This window comes from Lepus europaeus, chromosome 2, assembly GCF_033115175.1.
Source record: "Lepus europaeus isolate LE1 chromosome 2, mLepTim1.pri, whole genome shotgun sequence".
NCBI lineage: Eukaryota > Metazoa > Chordata > Mammalia > Lagomorpha > Leporidae > Lepus > Lepus europaeus.
Genome location: NC_084828.1, coordinates 124,519,144 through 124,541,145, shown reverse-complemented (window position 1 = coordinate 124,541,145; position 22,002 = coordinate 124,519,144). Strand labels below are relative to the sequence as shown.

The window sequence follows — 22,002 nt, the reverse complement described above, 5'->3', positions numbered from 1 at the left end:
CTGAACTGAAAGCCGAGCAAATCTGGGAGCAGGGAAGTGGCCAGGCGGCTGCAGGCAGGGGTGGCTTTCCTTATCCACACACCTGCAGATTAGAGGCAGAGATAACTGGGGCGAGGGACACATGCCGCAGAGGCGAGACCGTGGGCAGTCCATAAAGCAGGATGTTGTTATAAGCACTAATGCCAATAGCCAAGTGCATTTGGTTGGACCAGAGCACAGGGGAAGGGTGAACATGGAGGGGCGGGGGGAGGCAGCCTCATCACCAGACACCAGCAGGGTCTGTGGAGAGACCATGGCTTTGGCAAATCCCCCACTGAACAGCTGCAGGAAGTCTCTTCTCTAGCACTTGGCTTCCTCATCTGTGAGATAGGTGGAATCATACAGACCCTGCCGAGCTGCCATAAGGATTAGAGTCGATGTATATAAAGCTTTTGGCTCTGAAGACTCTAGAAGAATACAATGGGACCATATGGTGGAGACTGAGAATTTCTTTCTCATTTGGCCATAGTTTTCCACTTTACTAAGTACTTATATAGAAACTTTAAGTAGTAAAAAGGGTTTTAAATAATATTTAGGCCTGTGGGGGAAAAAAGAGGGGGGGGGGTGTAAGTGTATTCTTTACCTGAAAATGGGACTGCTTCCTGACTTCATCTACCTGGGAGGTGCCTTTACTGCTTCCTTGCCAAGTGGCACTGCTATTTCAAGCTCCTCTGTAAAATGCAGGTGTGAGAGCACCCCACCCCCTGCCCCTGAGAGCCTGGCTGATATTGGTTCTTGCAAGAAAAGATAAAGTAAAAATGAAAAGGCTAAGCTATTATCACATTTGTTAACTCTGGCCAGATGCTCATTAGCAACACGCTAGAAGCCAAAAATGAAAGACCAGCCTGCAGCTTGGATCCAAAAATAAGGGCCAGGCTCTATGGAAAACATGGACAGATGTAAGCCAGAACAAGGAACGCTGTGTCTGCCTCATTTACAGGAGATGGTGCTTCGTGCCGGGCCCCAGGTGCCCAGCACTGCTCTGCATCCAGTTTTGCTGCTGCGGCCACAGCAGCATTGCTCAGAACCTCGCTTTGCCTCCAGGTCACCTGGGATGCTTCTGTTCTTGGCAGGTGCATAACAAGTTGTTGCACTCCAATATGTAACAAGGCCGGGACTGCGCCTGGGCTCTGCACAGCAGAATTTGAGAGTGGGGCTCCTCAGGGATTTGGATGCACCATGAAGCCTAAGAGCCGCAGAGCTGAGACTGGGAATGAAGGCTCATGCTACAGCAGGGGCTGTTAAACACTTCCCAATTTCACTGAATCCTCCTAAAAATCCTGTGACTAGTTACCATTACCACCATCGTCCCCCCTGCTAGTGACTGGTGGAGTCACAACTCCAGCCCAGCCGTCTGACTTCTCCTGCCCGCTTAACCTGGCGCTCTCCAGCCTCCCCAGCAAGAGGGCGTCCCTCTTCCATGACCTTCGACTGGTAGAGGGAGCCAAGGTCTAGAGCCCATTCCTCCCCTCTGCCATCTATCTAAACATCCTCGCCTCAGCTTCAGAGACTTAGCTCTTCTGTTGAAAGCCCACTGCACTCTCTATACCTTGTTGTCATTAAGGAGATGTGGCCACGTCTGCTGCATTTGGATGTCAGCTTCCGCTCTGCCCCACGCTAAGTATTTGAAATACGCACCAGTCCCTCACTCTTTGGAAAATGGGGATAACAGTAACTGAGTAAAAGAATGAGAAAGGCAAGTTGGGGTGTAAACACAAGGAGGAGATACTGTCAGTGTGAGAAGAGCCTAGAACTGTGGTACTCAGCCCTATCCTTAAAATTACATAAGGATCTTTCAAAAATATTGATGCCGGGCTTCCGCTCCCAGAGACCCTGATTCAACTGGTCTGGAGGAGGCTCAGGTCAGCAGTACCACTGAGAGCTCCCTGAGATCTTCACGTGTGCAGCCCAGGTGGAAACCTCTTGTTCAAGGTACTGAGGGATGCCCTGTAGATGTTCATGGGTTAGAGAGAACATCTTCCATCTATTGATTTACTCCCAGTGACCCACAACAGCCAGGTCAAAACCAGAACCCAGGATCTCCATCCCAGGCACTCTGATACAGGATATGGGAGTCCCAAACACTAAGTTAACTCACTGTGCCGTGACAGTTGCCCTGTCTATGTTTTTCAAATGTTTGAACAAATAATTATTAAGTATCTGCCATGCACCAGGCTTCACTTCAATGGCTAAGACTTAAATTTTAAATTTAACTTGGTCCCTGCCCCCAGGACAGGTGCAGTTGGGTGGGGAAATCGTAAGCAAAGTAAAATATGTGGTTACAATACAACATGATCAGCCTGGCAACAGCCGTTTGCTCATAGTGGTAGGAGAAGAATGAATGGAATGACTTCTTCTCCCTTCAAAATCCAACGACAAAGTCATGAAATTGTAGACATGAAGGAAGCTTGACATCCCTGCTCTTACATATAAGGAAACAAAAAATAAAGCAGTTGGTAGCTTCTCAAGGTCACAGAGTCAACGGAAAGACAACTAAAATAGTATAATGATATGAGAAGGCATATTTTGACTCACCAGAGAAAGAGCTAAAGAACTTGTGGGCTACAAGGCTGAAGTTCTGGGTCTTAAAAGTCAGTAGGATTTTGGCCACAAGGGTATGGGGAGGGGTTCCATTCTCAGTGGAAAGGAAAGCCCACAGCTCAGAGGAGGAAGTGCTCACCAGTGTAAGATCCTAGCTCCAGGACCCCTCAGGGGGCCTCCTACAGCTTAGTGCTGCCTCCACATATCAGCTCTGGTCTGGGTGCCTGCTCCGAACCTTGCTGGACATACAGTTTGGGGGATGATCCCACCTCCAGCTCCACCCCTCTCTAGGGTAACTCCGTGTAAATGATACTTCACCACATTTTCAATGAGATTTGGGATTTGAATGTTTAATCTTAAATTCTTCAGTGATGTAGCACAAATTGATGCCCCTAAATACCCCTAATTAAATACCTCTCTATAGTGACCACATTTGGTCAACCTTGGCTCTATGAACCTGTAGTCAGCTTGTGCTCTGCTTACAAGGCATGAGACAGTTAAATCCATATTTTTTTGGACAGGCAGAGTTAGACAGTGAGAGAGAGAGAGGGAGAGACAGAGAGAAAGGTCTTCCTTCTCCTTTGGTTCACCTCCTAAATGGCCGCTACGGCCAGCGCGCTGCACCGATCCGAAGCCAGGAGCCAGGTGCCTCCTCCTGGTCGCCCATGTGGGTGCAGGGCCCAAGGACTTGGGCCATCCTCCACTGCCTTCCTGGGCCACAGCAGAGAGCTGGACTGGAAGAGGAGCAACCAGGACAGAATCCACGCCCCAACCAGGACTAGAACCCGGGGTGCTGGTGCCGCAGGTGGAGAATTAGCCAAGTGAGCTGCAGCGCTGGCCAGTTAAATCCATATTGAAGCATGTTAAATTTACTCTTCATTCTCCCCATGCTCTTAATCTTGGTGTCCTTGATATTTCACCTTCTCTCACAGCCTGTATCCTTTTTTAGTCAGCAAATTTTCTTTGCTCTCCTTCAAAATCCCTCCAACATTCTCCCAATTGTCATCCTCACCTTGGACAAACCACTGTCATGTCTCACCTGGCTTGTCACCTGCCCCAGCCTTGATATCTTTAGTCTAGCCTCAGCCTCTGCGGTCTAGCCTCAGCACTACAGTAGAGAAAAGGTCAAATGTGTTCTTCTGTTCAAAATTCCTCATTGGCCTTTCCAAGGTCCTTCCTATGACTGGTGTGACGCACGTGATCTGGCTGCCGTGACTCCTTGGCCTTCATCTCTCTTCTCTGACTACATTGACTTCCTTTTGTCCTTGAACGTGTAACACAAACCCCCGCCTCCCTATTTCCCTCAGCTGGTATGCTCTCCCTCCAGATAAGTGCATGATGAGTCCCTTCATTTTCATTAGGTCTTGTTTTAATCCCCAATTTCCTAACGAACAGCAGCTGGCCATCCTAGCTATAATTTCCACACCTGGGGCAGGCATTGAGTCTAGCAGTAAGACTCTGGTAGGGACACTTGTGTCACACATGAAAGTATCTGGGCTTGAGGCTCAGCTCTGACTCCTCACTCCAGCTTCCCGCTCATGCAGATCCTGGGAGACAGCCGTGCTGGCTCAAGTACTTGAGTTCCTGCCACTCACATGAGAAAGCTGGATTACTTTCCTGGCTCCTGGCTTCAGCCCAGCCCAATCCTGGCCACTGTGGACATTTTGGGAGTGAACCTGCAATGGGAGCACCTGTCTCTCTCTCTCTCTCTCTCTCTCTCTCTCTCAAATAACTAAATAAATAATACTACAATTTCTACATCTTCCCCTGACATTTCATATACTATATCCCTATTTTATAAAAGTGATTCTTAAATACTCATCAATTAATACTATGTATTTTATGTTTTATTTCTTTCTGAAATTAACATTTATAAACATTATAACTTGTTTTTCTTACTGTGTTATCTTTTTTAAAAAATATTTATTTTATTTATTTGAAAGCCAAAGTTACAGAAAGAGGTAGAGACAGAAAAAGAAGTGTTCCATCTACTGATTCACTCCCCAAATGTCTACAACTGCCAGGAGCTTCCTCCAGGCCTCCCACGTGGGTGCAGGGGCCCAAGAACGTGGGCCACCCTCTGCTGCATTCCCAAGCACATCAGCAGGGAGCTGAATCAGAAGAGGAGCAGCTGGGACTCGAACTGGCACCCATGTGGGATGCCTACACTGCAGGCCAGGGCTTGAACCTGCTGTGCCACAGCGCCAGCCCTCCTGTTTTATCTTTCCATATAAATCTGTTCAATGCGGGGAGAAACAACACCAGTTATATTCACTGTTGTATCCTGATAATTTAGTTCAATGCCTGACATGGGATATACTCAATAAATACTTGTTGAATGAGAGTGAAGGAATGTTAACTGTGGCATAATAAATGTTGCATTTGCATTTCTATGTTCCCTTCCTGGAAGTTCTATGGTCCAAGTTTGAAAACATAAACCAGTCAACGTGAAATGTAGAAAAGGAAGTCAGCAAATCTATTGTCTTCCACAATTCCAACCCAGTTTTTTATCCGTACTCTTGAAAGCATCAAGATCATGAAAGACGGGGAAAGCTGCGAACTTGTCACAGATTGGAGATTTGAAAGAAATACAACTAAATGCAATATTGGATCTGCGAGAGATCCAGAACAGAAAATAGGACAGTAAAACTGAAAAGACCCCTGTAATGTAATCGCTAGTGCTATGCCAATGTGGATGTCTAGGTTTTGATAACTGCATTGTGGTGATGGAACATGTTCACACTTTTACGTCTAACTGTCTAAGTAACTCTTCACACTCAAGCAAGGAGGCCATTTAATGACAAGCACGTTTCTTGAATAAGTAAGCAAGAAGCAATTATCCTGTAAACCACCAAAGGTAACTAACTAACCAAGCTAGAAATGTGTGTGTGTGCACTGTGCACTTGCACTATGCATGCACATAGGCCATCTTCTTATTTTTAGGCTTCATCATTTTTTATGCCATGGAAGATGTACTTGAGATACCCAGCAGAGATTTTCAAAGCGTCTGTTCCTTGGTGCAGGAAGGGGTTTCATCAGAAAACACAATAACAACTCGACAATTCTCTTTCTACTCCCTCTACTTAGGAAAGATTAGAAATAACAAGTGACCATTTAGGAAAATTGTCTTGTAAATGACATCCCACTAATCTGAGATTTCACAGTGAAATAATCATATACCATCCAAGTCCCAGCAAGGCAGAAAATCATTAGAGGCAGAAAATGATAAGGAAAATTGTCACAAATGGCTGTAGAGAATCATATTAACTAATAAAGCATATTGGCTTTTGTGGAAGGGACCACAGGAGAGAATAGAAAATCACAAAAACAGAGCTCCTTCCATCTGGAAGGAGGCAAGGAGTCCTATTTGTCAGTGGTGGCTTCCTCAAGGGTGATGGGTAGACCCTGTGCCGCCTATATCCTTGTCACCAGAGGCCTTGCAGCCAGAAATCACCGTAAATGGCTCTTGGGCATAGCATGAGCCCCTCCAAGATCTTTGCTCGGTTTTGGCCTTCAACATTGTCCTATTTTAGCCTTCAATACTATTTTGTACTACAGTCTAATAATTTCAAATCAAAGCCCTTCATTTGTACTAACAGAAATTAGGAAAGGTAAGCTAAATAGTGTTCATTTATTTTCATAAAATTTGAAATCAGAGAAGCTTTTCAAGCTTTCATTTTCATTTCTGGATTGCAGTGTAGGAAAGTGACATCAACTTTCTCCCTAACAAATGGGACTGAATTTTGTCAGGGCCAGTAACAATAAATGAGACATTTGTGAAGATACTTGTGAGTGCACCTGTAGAAAAACATTCGAAGAGTGTAGATGAGTTGTAGCATCAGCAAGAAGCTCCACTTTGCCAAGTGGAGGTAGAACTATTGCCTTTGATGACAGGAGCAGTTATAAAGCCACTGTGCAAGTAAGCCAGAAAACTCATTAAGCAAATACTGACTTGATTTTGCTTGAAGACATAAAAAAGTAGCCAATTTGTGGGATTAATTACTGAATCTGTGACTTGTCTCATTTTAGCCCAAAGCAATTCCTGATGAATGAGGAAATCAATGGACTTTAATGTGGTATCCCTACAAAAGAGCACTAAGTCTGGTGTGCTGCCTACCAAGCCCCACATCAATCCCACACGTCCTGTGTATAGGAACACAGTGTGTTTGACCAGCAGATTCTACTTCCAAATGGCCAGAGACCTTTGTTCATTGCACAAAGTGAGCCACTTCCGGATATTTTGCCTTTCATGGGCTCCTCGTCCAGAAGTTCTTTGGTCCCTTCAAAATTCTCACCACACCACACATAAAGACAGCTTAACAGTGTGCTATTATTGGTATCTGTGTTCTCATTTGCTGCAGTAGAAAATGCCACCAATAACTGAACTTGTCCTAAAAGTTCCTTAGCCGTATTTTTAGCACGCTGAGCTACAGAGTTGCTTGCTTTACTAACATTTGCAAATGCCTGTTTATGCTCTGGACACATAATTTCTGCAGCATTCAAAAGAGACTCTTCTATAAACTTGTTGTCTGTAAAAAGCTTTTGATGCCCAGGCGATTTTTTCACTTAATAAAGAACTTCATTTCACAGCGGCTCACTTGTTTTATTCTCATTCAAAAGCAAATGCTGCCATTTCTCTGTCCATTAAGCTTCTCAATGTTCATTTTTCCTGTGGACCAGCCATGGTTGGTTGTATTATGTGCCTGAAGATGCAATTTTTCAGTGCAAACATTCTTTCTTTGGATATTCCTCCCATGCACTGAAAAGTAGGGACACTCATTTTTTTTTTTTTTTTTTTAGAAATATACTCAGTTGTGTTTTCTAGATGTCCAAGTTCTTCTTCCTTTTCCTCTTAAGTTTACAATAAGAAAACTAGTAGTAAGCATGTGGTATAAATAACAGCTACTGTTTGATTTCAGCATTGGGGATACACCAGCAGGATGGGGAGGCTTTAACTGGGGAGGCCATAGCTCTTCTACAGTAGGGGCTGCCCTTCAGATTTAGGGGACATCAGCCCTCTGTTTCCAAGAGAAGCTGGAAATCAGAAAATTCTAAGAAAAATCTCCTAATGTTTTGTTACTCTGTGGCGTAACAGGTAAGGCCGCCGCCTGCAGTGCTGGCATCCCATATGGGCGCCAGTTCTAGTTTCGGCTGCTCCACTTCTGATCCAGCTCTCTGCTATGGCCTGGGAAAGCAGTAGAAGATGGCCCAAGTCCTTGGGCCCCTGCACCCGTGTGGGAGACCCAGGAGAGGTTCCTGGCTCTAGGCTTCAGATCGGCGCATCTCCGGCCACTGCAGCCAACTGGGGAGTGAACCAGTGGATGGAAGATCTTTCTCTCTCTGCCTCTCCTTCTCTCTATGAAACTCTGACTTTCAAATAAATGAATACATCTTTTTTTTTTATCTTTTTTTTTTTTTGACAGGCAGAGTGGATAGTGAGAGAGAGAGAGACAGAGAGACAGAGAGAAAGGTCTTCCTTTGCCGTTGGTTCACCCTCCAATGGCCGCCGCGGCCGGCATGCTGCAGCCGGCGCACCGTGCTGATCCGATGGCAGGAGCCAGGTGCTTCTCCTGGTCTCCCATGGGGTGCAGGGCCCAAGCACTTGGGCCATCCTCCACTGCACTCCCTGGCCACAGCAGAGAGCTGGCCTGGAAGAGGGGCAACTGGGACAGAATCCAGCGCCCCGACCGGGACTAGAACCCAGTGTGCCGGCGCCGCAAGGCGGAGGATTAGCCTAGTGAGCTGTGGCGCCGGCCTGAATACATCTTTTTTAAAAATTGATTTACTGGAAGGGGAGGGTTGCGGGTGGGAGGGAAGTTATGGGGGGGGGGGGAGCCATTGTAATCCATAAGCTGTACTTTGGAAATTTATATTCATTAAATAAAAGATTAAAAAAAATTGATTTACTTATATTTGAAAGGCAGAGAGAGAAAGAGAGAGAGAGAGAGCATGCTCCCATCTGTGATCACTCTTCCATCACCCACCGAAAACTCAATCCAGGTCTCCAAAGTGGGTGACAGGGACCCAAGTATTTAGGTCACCACCTGCTGCCTCCCAGGTGTGCATTAGCAGGAAGCTGGAATCTGGAGTGAAACTGGGACTCAACCACTCTAGTGTGGGATGTAGACATCCCAACGAGCCTCTTCACTGCTGTGCCAAATCAAATGCCAAATCAATCAGCAGTATTGTGGTTAAGCAAATCAAGTCTGCAAGCTCCAGGTGGGCAACCTCTGTGGATACAGAGTGTAGCAATAAAATAATTTATGCCCTACCTTTGTTTTATTTCCTGGGAACCACAAGAAAAAATAATTACAGAAACATAGTTCTATGGAATATGAAATTCAAGTGCCGCTATTAACCTGGAGAGACTCAGATGAGACAATGTGACTTGGTAGGAAGGATGCCCTTCTTGGGACCAGGCACATCTGGGGACTTCTGGACATTTCATGTATTAGCTTGGTTTATGTTAGATTTCTTATCTGGAAATGCAGATAATAAAATTGCCTTGTGAGTTTGTCAGAATGATTAGAGATGAAAATTTCTAAGCACACTATCTGGCATTTGGGAGGAATTCCATAGACAGCCATGACTGTTACTATGAAATGCAAGCTAGAAGCTTCCAACAGCATTTCTTTGCACACCCCCACAAATTGAGCCCAGGCCCTAGCTGCGTTCCCTCCTGCCACCTCTCGTGGTCTGCACTTGTGTCTCATCCCTGGGTCCAATAGCCCACACACAGCTTATCACCTGCCCTAAAGTGTTCCACCTCCTGGCTCGTCCATGCTCTTGCCTCTGCCTTCCCTCTTTGCTTGGCTCTCTCCTGTGAGACTCAGTCAAGGTGTCATTTATCTAGGCAGCCTCTCTGGGGTGCCAGCTCCCCCCAGTCCAGGAAGAACACCCCCTCCATTACTGCCTTGGGTCAGCCTTGTCGCAGCATTTATCACATAGTATTCATTGTCGACCGTGAGCTCCTGGGAGACAGCAGCCGGCTGGCTGTCCCTTCATTATCCCTAGCATGTGGGTGCAATGCCATTACCTGGCATGGAATTATTCAAAACTCCAAGTTAGTTTGTTATATGAACTTTGCTTTCCTTTGCTCTAAGGCTCAGTTTTTGAAGTAATTTTTTAACAGTGAAATTTTTTAAATGGATAAAGAAGGAAATGAATGAATGAGGTCTCTGGAGACTAGCGCGTTAAGAGCCACTCACTTTCTGTTTCCCTCTTGTTTTTTTTTTTTTTTTTTTTTTTAAGATTTTATTTATGTATTTGAGAAGTACCATTACAGAGAGGGAAAGACAGAGAGAAAGGTCTTCTATCAGCTGGTTCACTCCCCAAATGGCCTCAACAGCCAGAGCCAATCCAAAGCCAGGAGACTGGAGCTTCTTCTGGGTCTCCCGGGTGCAAGGGCCCAAGGACTTGGGCTATCTTCCACTACTTTCCCAGAGCTGGGCCGGAAGTGGAGCAGCCAGGACTCAAACCAGAGCACATATGGGATGCCAGTGCCTACGGGAACCTACTGTGCCACAGCACCAGCCCCTTCCCTCTTGTTTACAAATGCAAATCCTGGACTGCTGTGAATGCCTGGCTCCCTCTCTCTCCCCTGTCCTTATGCCAGCTGCTGCTCCCATCTGCACCCCAGACCCAATGGGGAGTCCCATTCTGGAGTAGATAGGCGTCACCTCCTGGGTCTTACAAGGGGAGACTATCAGGACTTCTGTGAGAAAGTTCCTTTTGAGAAGTCACAGAGAATACAAAAATAGAGCCCCTTACTGGAGGCAAAAAGGGACAGGTATGGCCCAGAGTCTTAATTTCACTTTTAAAACAGGTGGCTTCTTACCTAAATGAGAGCAAGGACAGGTGTGCAGCCGAACTGGGCTGAATAGCACTGGCTTCCTGTGTGCCAGCATTCACGGTCCAATAGCTGAAGAAAAAGCGTCTTTTGGGACAAGACTGCCATTAGCAGAGCTGGTAGCTTTGAGTGGAGAAAAGGCTTCCATTCCTCCACAGGAACGCAGACCCCTTCTGGAACGTAGTGAGAGGGCAGACTGGTCTGCAGCCTCCCTGTGCCCCATCCGGACACCTTGGTGAACTAACAGTGCCACCTACTCAGGTCCCCCTAAGAGTTTCCTCTTGTTATGCACAGCACAATATTAGAAAACTGATTATGAATAATTGCAAATATTTATTCTTTTCTAGGAACATGGGTGACATTCGGAGGTCAAATTTCAGATGAGGTAAGTTATCCAGGCTTCCACTGTGTTGACGAAAGAGAATTCGAAGACAGCTATGCCGTAGGAGCGTGCTTTTTGGGATGCTAACCTCTTATAGAGATGATGTTTAGATCACAGGAAATGGTTAACACTGACTCAAAGATTATTCTCCATTTTATCTTGCCTCTTGTATTTTTCACATGTAGTCTATTAATAGCCCTTGAAGCTGTCAATCTCTTCTACGTGCAGGTTCAACGTTTACAGAATGCAGCAATGTAGAATGAATATTAGCCATTTTATGAAAAGATTTTATTGCTAATGTTGCTTATTTATTTATTTATCAGCTGGCTGCAGTTTGCAAATGACCTTCTTGGTTTTAGCACCAGAAGCCCACATTGCAAGAAAAATCTCTCATGCCTGGGCAAACCAGGCAGCTGGTCACCCTGGCTTCCAAGTTAATCTAAACTCTCTGACCCTCAGTTCTTCCTATGTAAAATGGGATGACAATGCTGACCTTGAGGCTCTGTTGCAAGGATTAATATATCACACAGGCCATAGATTCATGTAACCCTCTGACTAGTGGTTACCAGTGGGTAGCAGACACTCAACAAATGGAAGCTATAGTAATTAGATCTACCATTAAATCCCTTTAAATCGTTGCTTACACTTTCACAGCATTGATTTTTAAGGAGTATCATGGCATAAGTGAGCCACGCAGGCATGGAAGGTCAAGAACTTCCCAGAGGGCAAGAGCCTAGAGTCCATCTGACTGTTCTTGATCCTGCTAGGCCTTTGAGGAGTCAGAGAGTGTGTCTGAGTGGGTTCATCTGATGAATCCATTTCTGCTACCACCATTGATCAGCCAACTTACTAACATTTCCAGATACCACATCAGTACAATGGAAATAGCTTCCACCCAACGGGACCACAATTAAGATTAATGAGATGATGCCTATAAAGTGATCTGGTGCCTGACCCAGAACAGATCTCGTACAAAGGTAGTACTTTAAAAAAAAAAAAAAGAAGAAGAAGAAAAAGATTTATTTTATCTACCCAAAAGACATAGCTACAGAGAGAGATAGAAAGAGAGAGAGAGAGGTCTTCCATCTGTTGGTTTACTCCCCAAATGGCCTCAATGGCCAGAGCTGGGCCAATCCAGAGCCAGGAGCCAGGAACTTCTTTCAGGTCTCCCATGAGGGTGCAGGGGCCCAAGGACTTGGGCCATCTTCTGCTGCTTTCCCAGGCCATAGAAGAGAGTTGGATCAGAAGTAGAGCAGCCAGAACTAGAACCGGCACCCATATGGGATGCAGGCGCCTTAGGCCAGGGCTTCAACTTAAAAGGTAGTTCTTACCTTCATTCCTAAGGACCTGGGGCAGTGGTGGTTTTCCACACAGCTCCCAGTCACCCGTGGCATTGACTAGATCAGGGAGGTGAGGGGTCCTTAACTGTATTCTTCTCTGCCTAAATGCCTTTCTTAGAGTTGGGTAGTGGTCATCCGAGAGTTGGTCTCATGAGGAGATTCCATGGGAAGTAGTCTCTGAACGCAAATTAACATTCAGTATAGCTAATTTGGGATCAATGCAGAGCAGGTCAAGATGCAGTCTCAACAATGACCTTGGCTCACCCCATGGGAAGCTCTGACGCTTTTGATGGTCCTGCAGAGTTGTCCCAAGCTGGAACAAGAGAACTGGGCCTTCGTAGCTCTGTACACCAGTCGTTAGATAGAGGCTGACCTGAAAGTGGGCTTGACCTTGGGCTAGATGACTCTAGCAAAATGCAATTTCCAGAGAGCTGAAGGGCATTCAATGGCAGCATTCCCAGCAGCTGGAGGAGTAAGTTCTTTGTTTCTGAAGGAGGAACTGGGTAGCACATCACATAATTCACTATAGGGCTTGCTGATTGGCATCAAGTAGGAGTGTATGGAGGAGGCACAGAGGTAAAACTACAGCTGACACAGCAAAGGCCCCAGGCTTTAAATCAGATACAAAATAAGTGGCAAGGAAGGAGGGAGCTCTAACATTAGCAATCCATTGTCTCCAGCATGTGTATAACCCACTACTGCCTGGTACAGTGCTTGGAGGGAAACAGACCAAAGCATCTTCCCTTTCAGAGCAGACAGGCCAACTGTAACTGACCATTCCCCCTTCATGCTGTCTGCTCTCCAACGCAATGAGCCCAGCTTGCCCAGGTCAGCATGTGCAGGACTGGCCTGAGATGAATCATGTCAGAATTCCAAATCTCAAAACCATACAATGAAGCAGTCATGAGTGGCTGCAGAGGTGCTCCTGTTACATGCAGACCAGACAAATAGATATTGTCCTTCCCGAAGGCAATTATGGCCTTCCTCACATCCCTGCAGAGAGAGGGCTCAAAGGGGAAGAGAGGGAGGCGCAGCCAGGCCCAGGCACACCAGAGCTGAATTATTCAAGCCCACCTATTCCTATGTAGGACAGCTACAGGCCAACAGCAATAAATTGACCTCCCATCATTTTCCCATTTCCTCTCTGGCTTCAGACGAGTTCAACACAAAGCAGGTACAAATATAGGATAACAGGGATGACCACACCATAATGTGCTGAGTGATGCAACTCCCCATGCTGGCTCAGCAGGAGGTGATGTTTCCATACCTGGCAGAGTCCAACCATATCCTGAATAATTTCTTGGCTGGAACATCATCAAAATGTTTCAAATACCAAATTAAATCACTTGGCAGGGTGTCTCTCAAAAATAATTTGCCATCACCATAAAACCAAGGTAGATGTTCATAAATGAAAAATAATTTTTAAAAAATAATGGAAAGAGTGTATTATCATCTTATAGCACTTAATTTTCAGAGTTGTACTTTATATTTTTTATCTGTAAGGTAATTTGGTTGCCTTTCGTTGCAAGCAACAATGAACCCAACTCAAATGGGCTTACCCTATGAGAAAAAAATGATTTTGACTTTGAAAGTAGAAGAATAGAAGTACAGCAAACTTCAGGGGATCCCCCCAAGCCCGTTTCCCAGGAGTTCTCTCAGCCCTGTGCTCCTTGGCACATCCACTCTTCCTCAGGTTGTAAGACAACTGCAGGAATCCTGTGCCTCCATTAAAACAGTCACTTCAGGAAGAGTGCTGCTTCTGGAACTTCTGGAGGGGAACGTGTTCCCCAAAGCCCTCAGCAAACCTCTCCTCACATTTCATTGGCCCAGATGTGTCACATGACCTTTCCTGACCCCTTGCCTCTCAGGCCCTCAGGCCCCCATTGGAGGGAGGTGAGGGCAGTTTCCTCTGCAGCCTACAGACTCCCTGGGGGACAAGGAGTTCCCTGAACAGATTCCCATTTGAACGATACAGAGAGGTCAAATGATTTGCAAAAGTTTATTTATTTAATAAGTGGAACATTCAGATTGGAAATCAATCTTCAGACTGAATTCAGTGTTTTGTTTTGTTTTGTTTTGTTTTGTTTTCATTCTTCCACATCCGAGTCTTCAAATCTCATGGCTGGGAAACATCTCTGCCATCATTTAGTCCAAGTCTCCATCTAGAATTCTCCATCTTTTCTTAAAATTGCCCTCTAGCTAAGATTTAATTGTGCATACTTCCCGGTGATAATCCGCTAGTATGTCATATAGCATAACATACGCACAATAATTTCTCAAACACAGGACAGTCATGGTGACAAAAACTAGACTTAACTTTTAATCTTGAGGTAGGACAAATGTATTCATGGTAGCAAATTAAAGACATTATGCTAACGGGTCTGCATGGACTCCATTTTACTGGCCTAACACATTTTCCAGGTAGGCTAATTTTCAAAACAACATAAAAATATTTTACCTTGGAAATGCCAATGAAGCAACTTCAGCCCACCATCAAAAACCATAAGGGAAAAATCAATTGTAATTATGTGTGCGGTGTGGCATGTTTCAAACTAGTAAGTGAATCAGCAAAATGGAATAGAAGCCACTCTCCACTGTTGCTTAATGCTATCCCACCAAGCTATCCCTCAAGCTCTTGCTTATAGCTGTCCCTCTAACTCTCTGCCACACTTGCAACTTCTTCTTCAGTAGCACAAGGAGTTCTATTTGCAGCCTGCACGGTGGGGAGCTGGATCCCTTGTGAGTCAGGGCTCTCGCAGGCTCCTTTCTCTCCGTGTTGATTCAGCAGCCACTCCGTGATGATGCTTTGGATTCTGCAAAACTGCGAGTGGCAGGAGTTTTAAACCAGCACGCCTCCATGTAACTTTCGGCTCATCAGCACAGTCTGTTTGACCTCAAGGCGGAAAAGTTGTAGGCTTTCAGGTCAAGAGTTACCCAGCCACTGGAGCCTCTTGGCTTGGATAAAGGAGTGAAGAAAGGGAGTCACCCGTGACACAATTGACCTGTTTATCAGAGAGCTAACGGTGCCACAGAGAATGTTGTGGAACCAAGTCTCCCCCCGCAGAGGGAGAAAGGCAAATCCACCCATCTCAGGCGACCTGAGGGGAGACTCAGTGGCCGGCGCGGAGGGTGATGCTGTGGGGCTCCCTCCGTGTCTGTGAACATGTTCCTTCTACCCTCTCTCCACGGGCACAGCCTGCTGCTCTCTCTCTCTTCACTGTAACTGCGAGAAACCAGGAGTGGCTGGGAGGGGTTCCGGGCTTGGCTTCTCTGACCAGCCTCCTTTCATGTCCCCCGCAGGTTGCTGAGCGGTTGATGACCATCGCCTATGAAAGTGGCGTTAATCTCTTTGACACTGCTGAGGTCTACGCCGCTGGAAAGTAAGTCCATAGCTGTTGGTGGCATCTGTGGACACAAGACAGCCTGTCTGTCCAGCCCATGTTGATGTGTTGGTGAGAAGAGGTAGCCTTTCCCTCACACGTCGGGGACCCTGCTCCCCACCAACCTCTAAAACTGGGGACATTGACCATCTCTGGCCCTCTCTGCCCACCCAACCTTTCCTGCCACTGGTCCCTTGTGAAGAATGGCTTGGAGGGAGGTAGGATCAAGAAACAATGTCCGTGGTCTCCATGAGGGGCCCAGGCGGCTGGCTCCGGAGTAGTGGTGGTGGAGATGGGTGGTAGTTGAACAAACAAGTGAGTAAATGCGTGAGCGGATTCCAAGATGGTTATCCTATATATATGTGTATATATGTATATATCCAATATGTATATATGTATATATCCAATATAACCATAATGCCACTGGGATGCCCTCCCTGTGGGCAAACAGGGCCTGCTCTTCCTGTTCGCCAGTGTCTGCCCTGACAGTACAGGCTGCTTAGACATCGAAGGTGGGATCCCCAAAGATGCCCAGAAACCCAGAGCTCTCCTACAAGGTCATTTCAGAGCCCACTCAGAGCACGGAGAGCACGGCAGAGAACTGCATTTCTTTTGTAAGAAGAGTCACACCTAGCAGCTTGCTTCCCTTGGAGCCAGGAGCAGATCTGGGGCCAGAACACAGGACTTGTTTCATTAGAACCCAGGGGCAATGTGGCCTGGGGCAAGGGCTGGAGGCCCATTCCATCCAGGTCCCAGCAAGGTCAGCACATTTCAGAGTAGATCTAGGGACCCCTCGCCTCCTGGAAGGAACACAGTTGTCCGGCTCCTGGAACCAAATAAGCTAAATAGCTGCTCCAGCGGCTCTGCAGTTCTCTGAGAAGACTGCGGAGCGAAGTCCCCCGCAGGCCTCATTCGCCTCAATCCAGGTGTGTGTGGCCTTGCCAAGTGAGGTCCTGCTTGTATTCCTGCTGTGAATGCTGACCACTTTGATCATTATTGACTGCTTGTCAGTGAGTGAATCTTGCACTGGGAAATACAAGACTGCCAATGGCAACAGTCGGGCAGACAGGTGGAAACATCCAGTGCCTAACTGTGGGGCACAGCCCACAACTTGCATCACAATTCCTCGCAGGCTGTACCCCCTAACAAAGGCCAAGCTTTCAAGTTACGACCAATGAGGATGAGCAGGGACTCCCATCTGTAATGCCCTAATGGACAAAGTGCTGACTACCTCTGTTAGTCTCCCACTTGCAAAGCCTCTGAGAGCCCAGAAGCTTCACATAAGGTTGGTGTTGGGCACAGGGAAGAAAATTTCCTCAATCTTGAGAGCCAGGTGGGTAGGTGCAAGTGGCGACTGGGATGTCTTCAGTGCACCTCTCCACAACCCAGCCTTCAGGACAGCAAGGACACTTCAGTATTTGTCCTTGATCTTATGACAAAGTTTGTCACTGGATCCCAGGACATTCTCCATTTGGGCCACTGCATCCATAGCCCTGGCCTTAGGGATTTCCAACCCCACACCCAGTTTCTTCATTTATCCTGCAACATCACCTGGGGTCACTAGTTCTGCCTGAACAGTGTGAGGTCTCACTGTCCTCCCCAGTCACAATGGAGCAGTTGCATAGCAATCAGAAGGAAACCTTAACTCCCACCAGACACCAACAAGCAGGGCATTTACATACGGGATCAGCGGGTCAAAAACGCCAAACTGCCAAATGACTCTGCTGCTTCTCAGTACCAGGACTGCAGGTGGTCCCCTGCCAGCATGGCGGGATTTGGCAGGTGCCTCTGGATTGCTCCCAAGCAGGATTCTGCAGGCAAAGCAGAAACAGTGGAAACTGTGCTACCAGCCGAGAGCGGCTTCTATTTTCGGGATCCGTAGGCACACGAGAGCTCAAACAAGGAATGGCTCTGGGGTTTTGGACTGACTCTTGCTTTTCTGGGACACGATCCTAAGACATGATCCGTTTCCCTCTGCAGGGCTGAAGTGATTCTGGGCAGCATCATCAAGAAGAAAGGCTGGAGGTACTGCATTTACCGTAATCCTTTTGTTATTTGTTAAGATTTGCTGCTTTTGCACCAGAGAAGGGAACTGAAGGCACACGAAACAGGGCCAAAAGGCTGTCAGAAAACATCAAATATTGGTAAAGAAATCACTGATAGTGGTTTGAGGCTAAATGCCAGCGAGTTCATTGCTTGTGCTTTGAAAATTGTTGACTAGTCATTGATGACAATGAATCACCGAGGGGTTGAGCAGAAAAGAAGGTGGGAGTGTTCATGAGACATTGATACAGACTAGAAAGTGGCATTTTCATGGCTTATCACTGCCATGTGTGGTCATTTGAAGAAGGAAGCAAGTCGCAGGAGGCTGATTATCTCTACTCGTCTATTTATGTTTGCTGCTCATTTTATTAACAACTCTGGGTTCAGAGAAATGATGCACGAAGAAGCCCTGGGGACAAATACCCCAAGGTTTTCTTGCCTGAACACAACTAGCCAGCATCTCTCTTAGAAATCCAGTATCTGGGTATTCAGAAATGTGCTTCATCTGTTATTCTTGAGCTGTGTCTCCAAGAAACACTCAGAGATGTGCTTCCATTTCCACTCCATCGTCTTCTCAGCTAAAGCCAGGGTAGTGAGGGGGTGAAGTTCTGTGAGTTTCAGCCACCACAGCTACTGCCCCCCAGCAGGAGTAGAACCCGGCCAAGCCCAGGGTCCTCCTGGGTTCCGGCATAGTGTCTGGGATGGCGCTGTCAGAACAGGGCTGATACTAGTGACGACAGCTGTGCAGGGAGCTTTGTTCTCTGGCACACACACCATGCACACTCAGCAGGCATCTTCTACAACTTCACCTAGGAAACAAGGACAGTCCCAAGTCAGACTTTGTTCCGCCTTTGCACACGTCATTTCAGCTCCCTCTGGGAGCGAAAATGAGAAAGGTAGAACAGAGCCCCGTGTATTTTGGCGGCTTCTTACTCTTCACCCTGAGATAAACGTTTGCTAGGAACAGAGGGCCTTGTGGAAGTGGAAACCCAAACATTTGTGCAGGTGTGAAGAAATAAAATGTGGTGACCTATCTCCTCCCTATCTCCTTTCCTCCTCCTCTACGCCAGGAAACAAGGGGACTACAAGAAAGCTTAACCTTAAATCTGGAAAGCAGTTCACACCTCCATGCAGTCTTCTACCTTACCTGGCTTACTTTGGCACCCAAAATGCAAATCCATCCATCACTGCCTACCTAGGGGCTGGATCGGTTACCCGTGGCTGCTGCAACAAAGCACCACAACCTAGGTGGCTTGCAACAGCAGATATGTGTTCTGGCGGCCAGAAGTCCAATCAAGGTGTTGACAGGGCCATGCACTCCCTGAAACTCTGGGTAGAAATTCTTCCTTCCTTCTTCCTGGCCTCTGGTGGCTGCCAGCAAGCCTTGGCAAGTCTTGGCCTGCAGCTGCGGCCCGCCAACCTGGCCTCTGTCATCACACAGCCTTCTCACCATATGCGTCTGTGTGTTTCCTTGTAAGAATGTCAGTCCTACTGAAGTAGAACCCATCTCATCTTAACTAATTACATCGACAATGACCTTCCTTCCAAATAAGCTCACAGTCTACTGTAGTCAGGGTGAGGATTCTAGCATATCATTTTTGGGACATAATTTAACTTTCATTGTTTGTTTGTTTGTAAAGATTTATTTATTTATTTGAAAGGTGGAGTTACAGAGCAGAGGCAGAGAGAGAGGGTCTTCCATCCACTGGTTCACTAACCAAATGGCCACACTGGCTAGAGCTGGGCCAATCCGAAGCCAGGAGCCAGGAGCTTCTTTCGGGTCTCGCACACAGCTGCAGGGGCCCAAGGACTTGGGCCATCCTCCACTGCTTTCCCAGGCCATAGTAGAGAGCTGGATCAGAAGTGGAGCAGCCGGGACTTGAACCAGCGCCCGCATGGGATGCTGACACTGCAGGTGGTGGCTTTACCTGCTACACCACAGTGCCAGCCCGCATAATTTAACAGAAACCTGTGTGCCAAGTCTATCAATAGTATGGTGAGAGGCGCAGCAAAGTGTAGACTGCACAAGCACACCTGAAGAACCAGGGGAAGCATAGTACCCTAGCTTTTTTCTCTCTCCACACCCAGAGAACATGTAATCACTCTCCATAGTGGCAGAGCCTTGTAGAAAATAGACTGATGTGTATATTTTACAAACTGCCTTTCAGTCTGACAAATAAAAACTCTCACTATCCCCTTACAGCAGCCTGCTTATTTCAGTTCCCATTCTCCCGCTAGAGACAAGTGACAAGATCAACCGGATCATTACATAACTGAGCCTGTAAATGCTGTGTCAACCAGCACAACTGCCCTCTGGCCTCGGTGCCTCCACCTGCTAGCTGTGATCCAGGGCAAGCTGCTTCACTTCACCGGTTCTCAATTTCCCCATCTGTACAATGGGTGGCATAACTGTGCATGAAGTGTCTCACTAACAAAGCGCCGTGGTTTTGGAAGGTTGTGCTGAATCGCTGGAAAATACACTATCATTCCTCGGCCTTGGAGGAGTCCCTGGAAGACCTTGCCTTTGACTCAGTGATTATTTGCCAGGTTGCTGTCTCCTCTTGCCACTTGAACGTAAACGTTAGTGTGCAACCCATTAAGGGCCAACAATTTACAGAAAGCCTGGCTTTGGGAAAATAAGCATCTGGTGGTGTTTGGGTAAAATGCGCAGCTCTGGCAAGCCTAACGGCTCTGAATAATCAAAAGGGCTGCGCTCATTTTTCATACCATTCCATCCAGCTTTCGCTGAAGGTTGAAAGTATTTGCTAAAGGAGACCTCACTCCCCTGTGGCAGATTGCTATAATAACAAGTATCGTCAAGTTGATGGATTAACCTGCAAAATACCTCAGCCCATTTGGGATATGTAATCTCCAGATGCATTTATCAGTAGACCTTCCATTACAGGGATTCAAATTACTTTTCAGGGAATTAACTTGTGCAGGATGGGGTTGCCAACATTTTCAACAAATTTTTTGTGTTACAACCAACTTGTCAGAGCTGTCCCTGTCATTCCCAATTGGTTATCAGCAATCACACTAGGCTTTTATACCTGAGAATCCCAAGGTATGGAGTCCAGCGCTGATGGAATTACAAATGCCTTATTTCAAATACTCCCAAAGTTTGGTCTTAACCTTTGAATTGCAAATGATTTTTTTTCTAGACCAATTCAATTGGGTTCCATATCTAGAGAAACAAACTTGCTCTGAGATCTGCCTCCCAATTTTAAATTAGATGCCTGTATTTCTCAAAACATATTATTTTGTATTCCCTGACCATGATGCTAAGATTGCATTTCCTGCCCTTGGGTGTAGATTAGAGAAGGAAATAAGTTTTCTGACAAGATTCCCACATTTCATTCCCTTAGATGTCGAGTGGTAGAGCCTTGAGTTAAAGATTTGAAGACTCTTTTCCTAAAATGACATGACTGTTTAATGAGGCACTCAAAGAAATTGTTTTCCTCTTTATTCTCAACATTTATTGGCCATTATATTTTACTTTATCATTCGTGTTTCTATGTAGTGAGTTCCTGCCCATGAATGTGATGGTGCAGGATATAATATCTCAGGGCCAATAGGGTCCCTGGTCCTTGGCAGAGACTGGACTTCATCCCAGGGAAAGTACATGGGTAACTGATATTATGTCAAATGGCATATATGTGTTAACTGGTGGCTGCTAATTTGAGCCACCAAGATAATCAATCCATCCTCTAGGTCATCTCACTTACATCCCATGTTCAATTTTTATCCCTCCAAGCTGACCTATCACCCATTTCGCACCATTCCCAGGCTTGCTGTCACTGCCCTCCCCCACCCTCCTCCTCAAGCTCCACCCTCCACCCCCAGCCAAAGATCACTTCCCGTCAACCTCTTCCTCTAAGATCTGGCTTCAAGACCCTGCCCGTTGGATTTCCATTGTCCTTACATCTCGATGACATGAATCGACAAATTTAACTCCTTACTGATTTTTTTTAAATGTGGAGCACAATAGCAACTTGTTTCTGGTGCTATAATAATAATATGATAGGTCCTACAATCTGCAATTTATTTACTCTTTCTGTTTGTCTGTTTGATATACAGGAGGTCCAGCCTGGTCATAACAACCAAGCTCTACTGGGGTGGAAAGTAAGTTGAATGCTTTTTATCTTCTCTATCAGACAGGAAACAACTAGCCACTCATGCTTTTATCCTTGTAGGCAACAACTTTACATCTAATGTAAAAAATTAATTGCCTTGCAGAGAGATTTTTTTCACTCTAAGGAAATCACAGCTAGCCTATGATTCCATTTTTACAAGATACTCTCAAAGAAACTTATTCCAAAGCATGTGGTCACTTGTTACTAAGTGATTCATTGAGATTTTTCAAATACCAAGCTCATATTAGAACCATTTGCAAAAAAGACTTCAAATTCCAGGAAAAGCAAATAAGCA

General features: G+C 46.2%; 1 protein-coding gene across 2 annotated transcripts in view; it reads left to right on the top strand.

The window, feature by feature from the left end:
* The window catches only part of KCNAB1 (potassium voltage-gated channel subfamily A regulatory beta subunit 1), a 409,535-nt gene that overhangs the window by 319,985 nt on the left and 67,548 nt on the right, over positions 1-22,002 (top strand). For both annotated transcript variants that reach the window (XM_062212631.1, XM_062212632.1), the window contains exons 3-6: positions 10,777-10,814; positions 15,452-15,531; positions 17,512-17,556; positions 21,652-21,696. In XM_062212631.1, the coding sequence (XP_062068615.1) occupies positions 10,777-10,814; positions 15,452-15,531; positions 17,512-17,556; positions 21,652-21,696 (208 nt within the window). The remainder of the gene's footprint in view (positions 1-10,776; positions 10,815-15,451; positions 15,532-17,511; positions 17,557-21,651; positions 21,697-22,002) is intronic.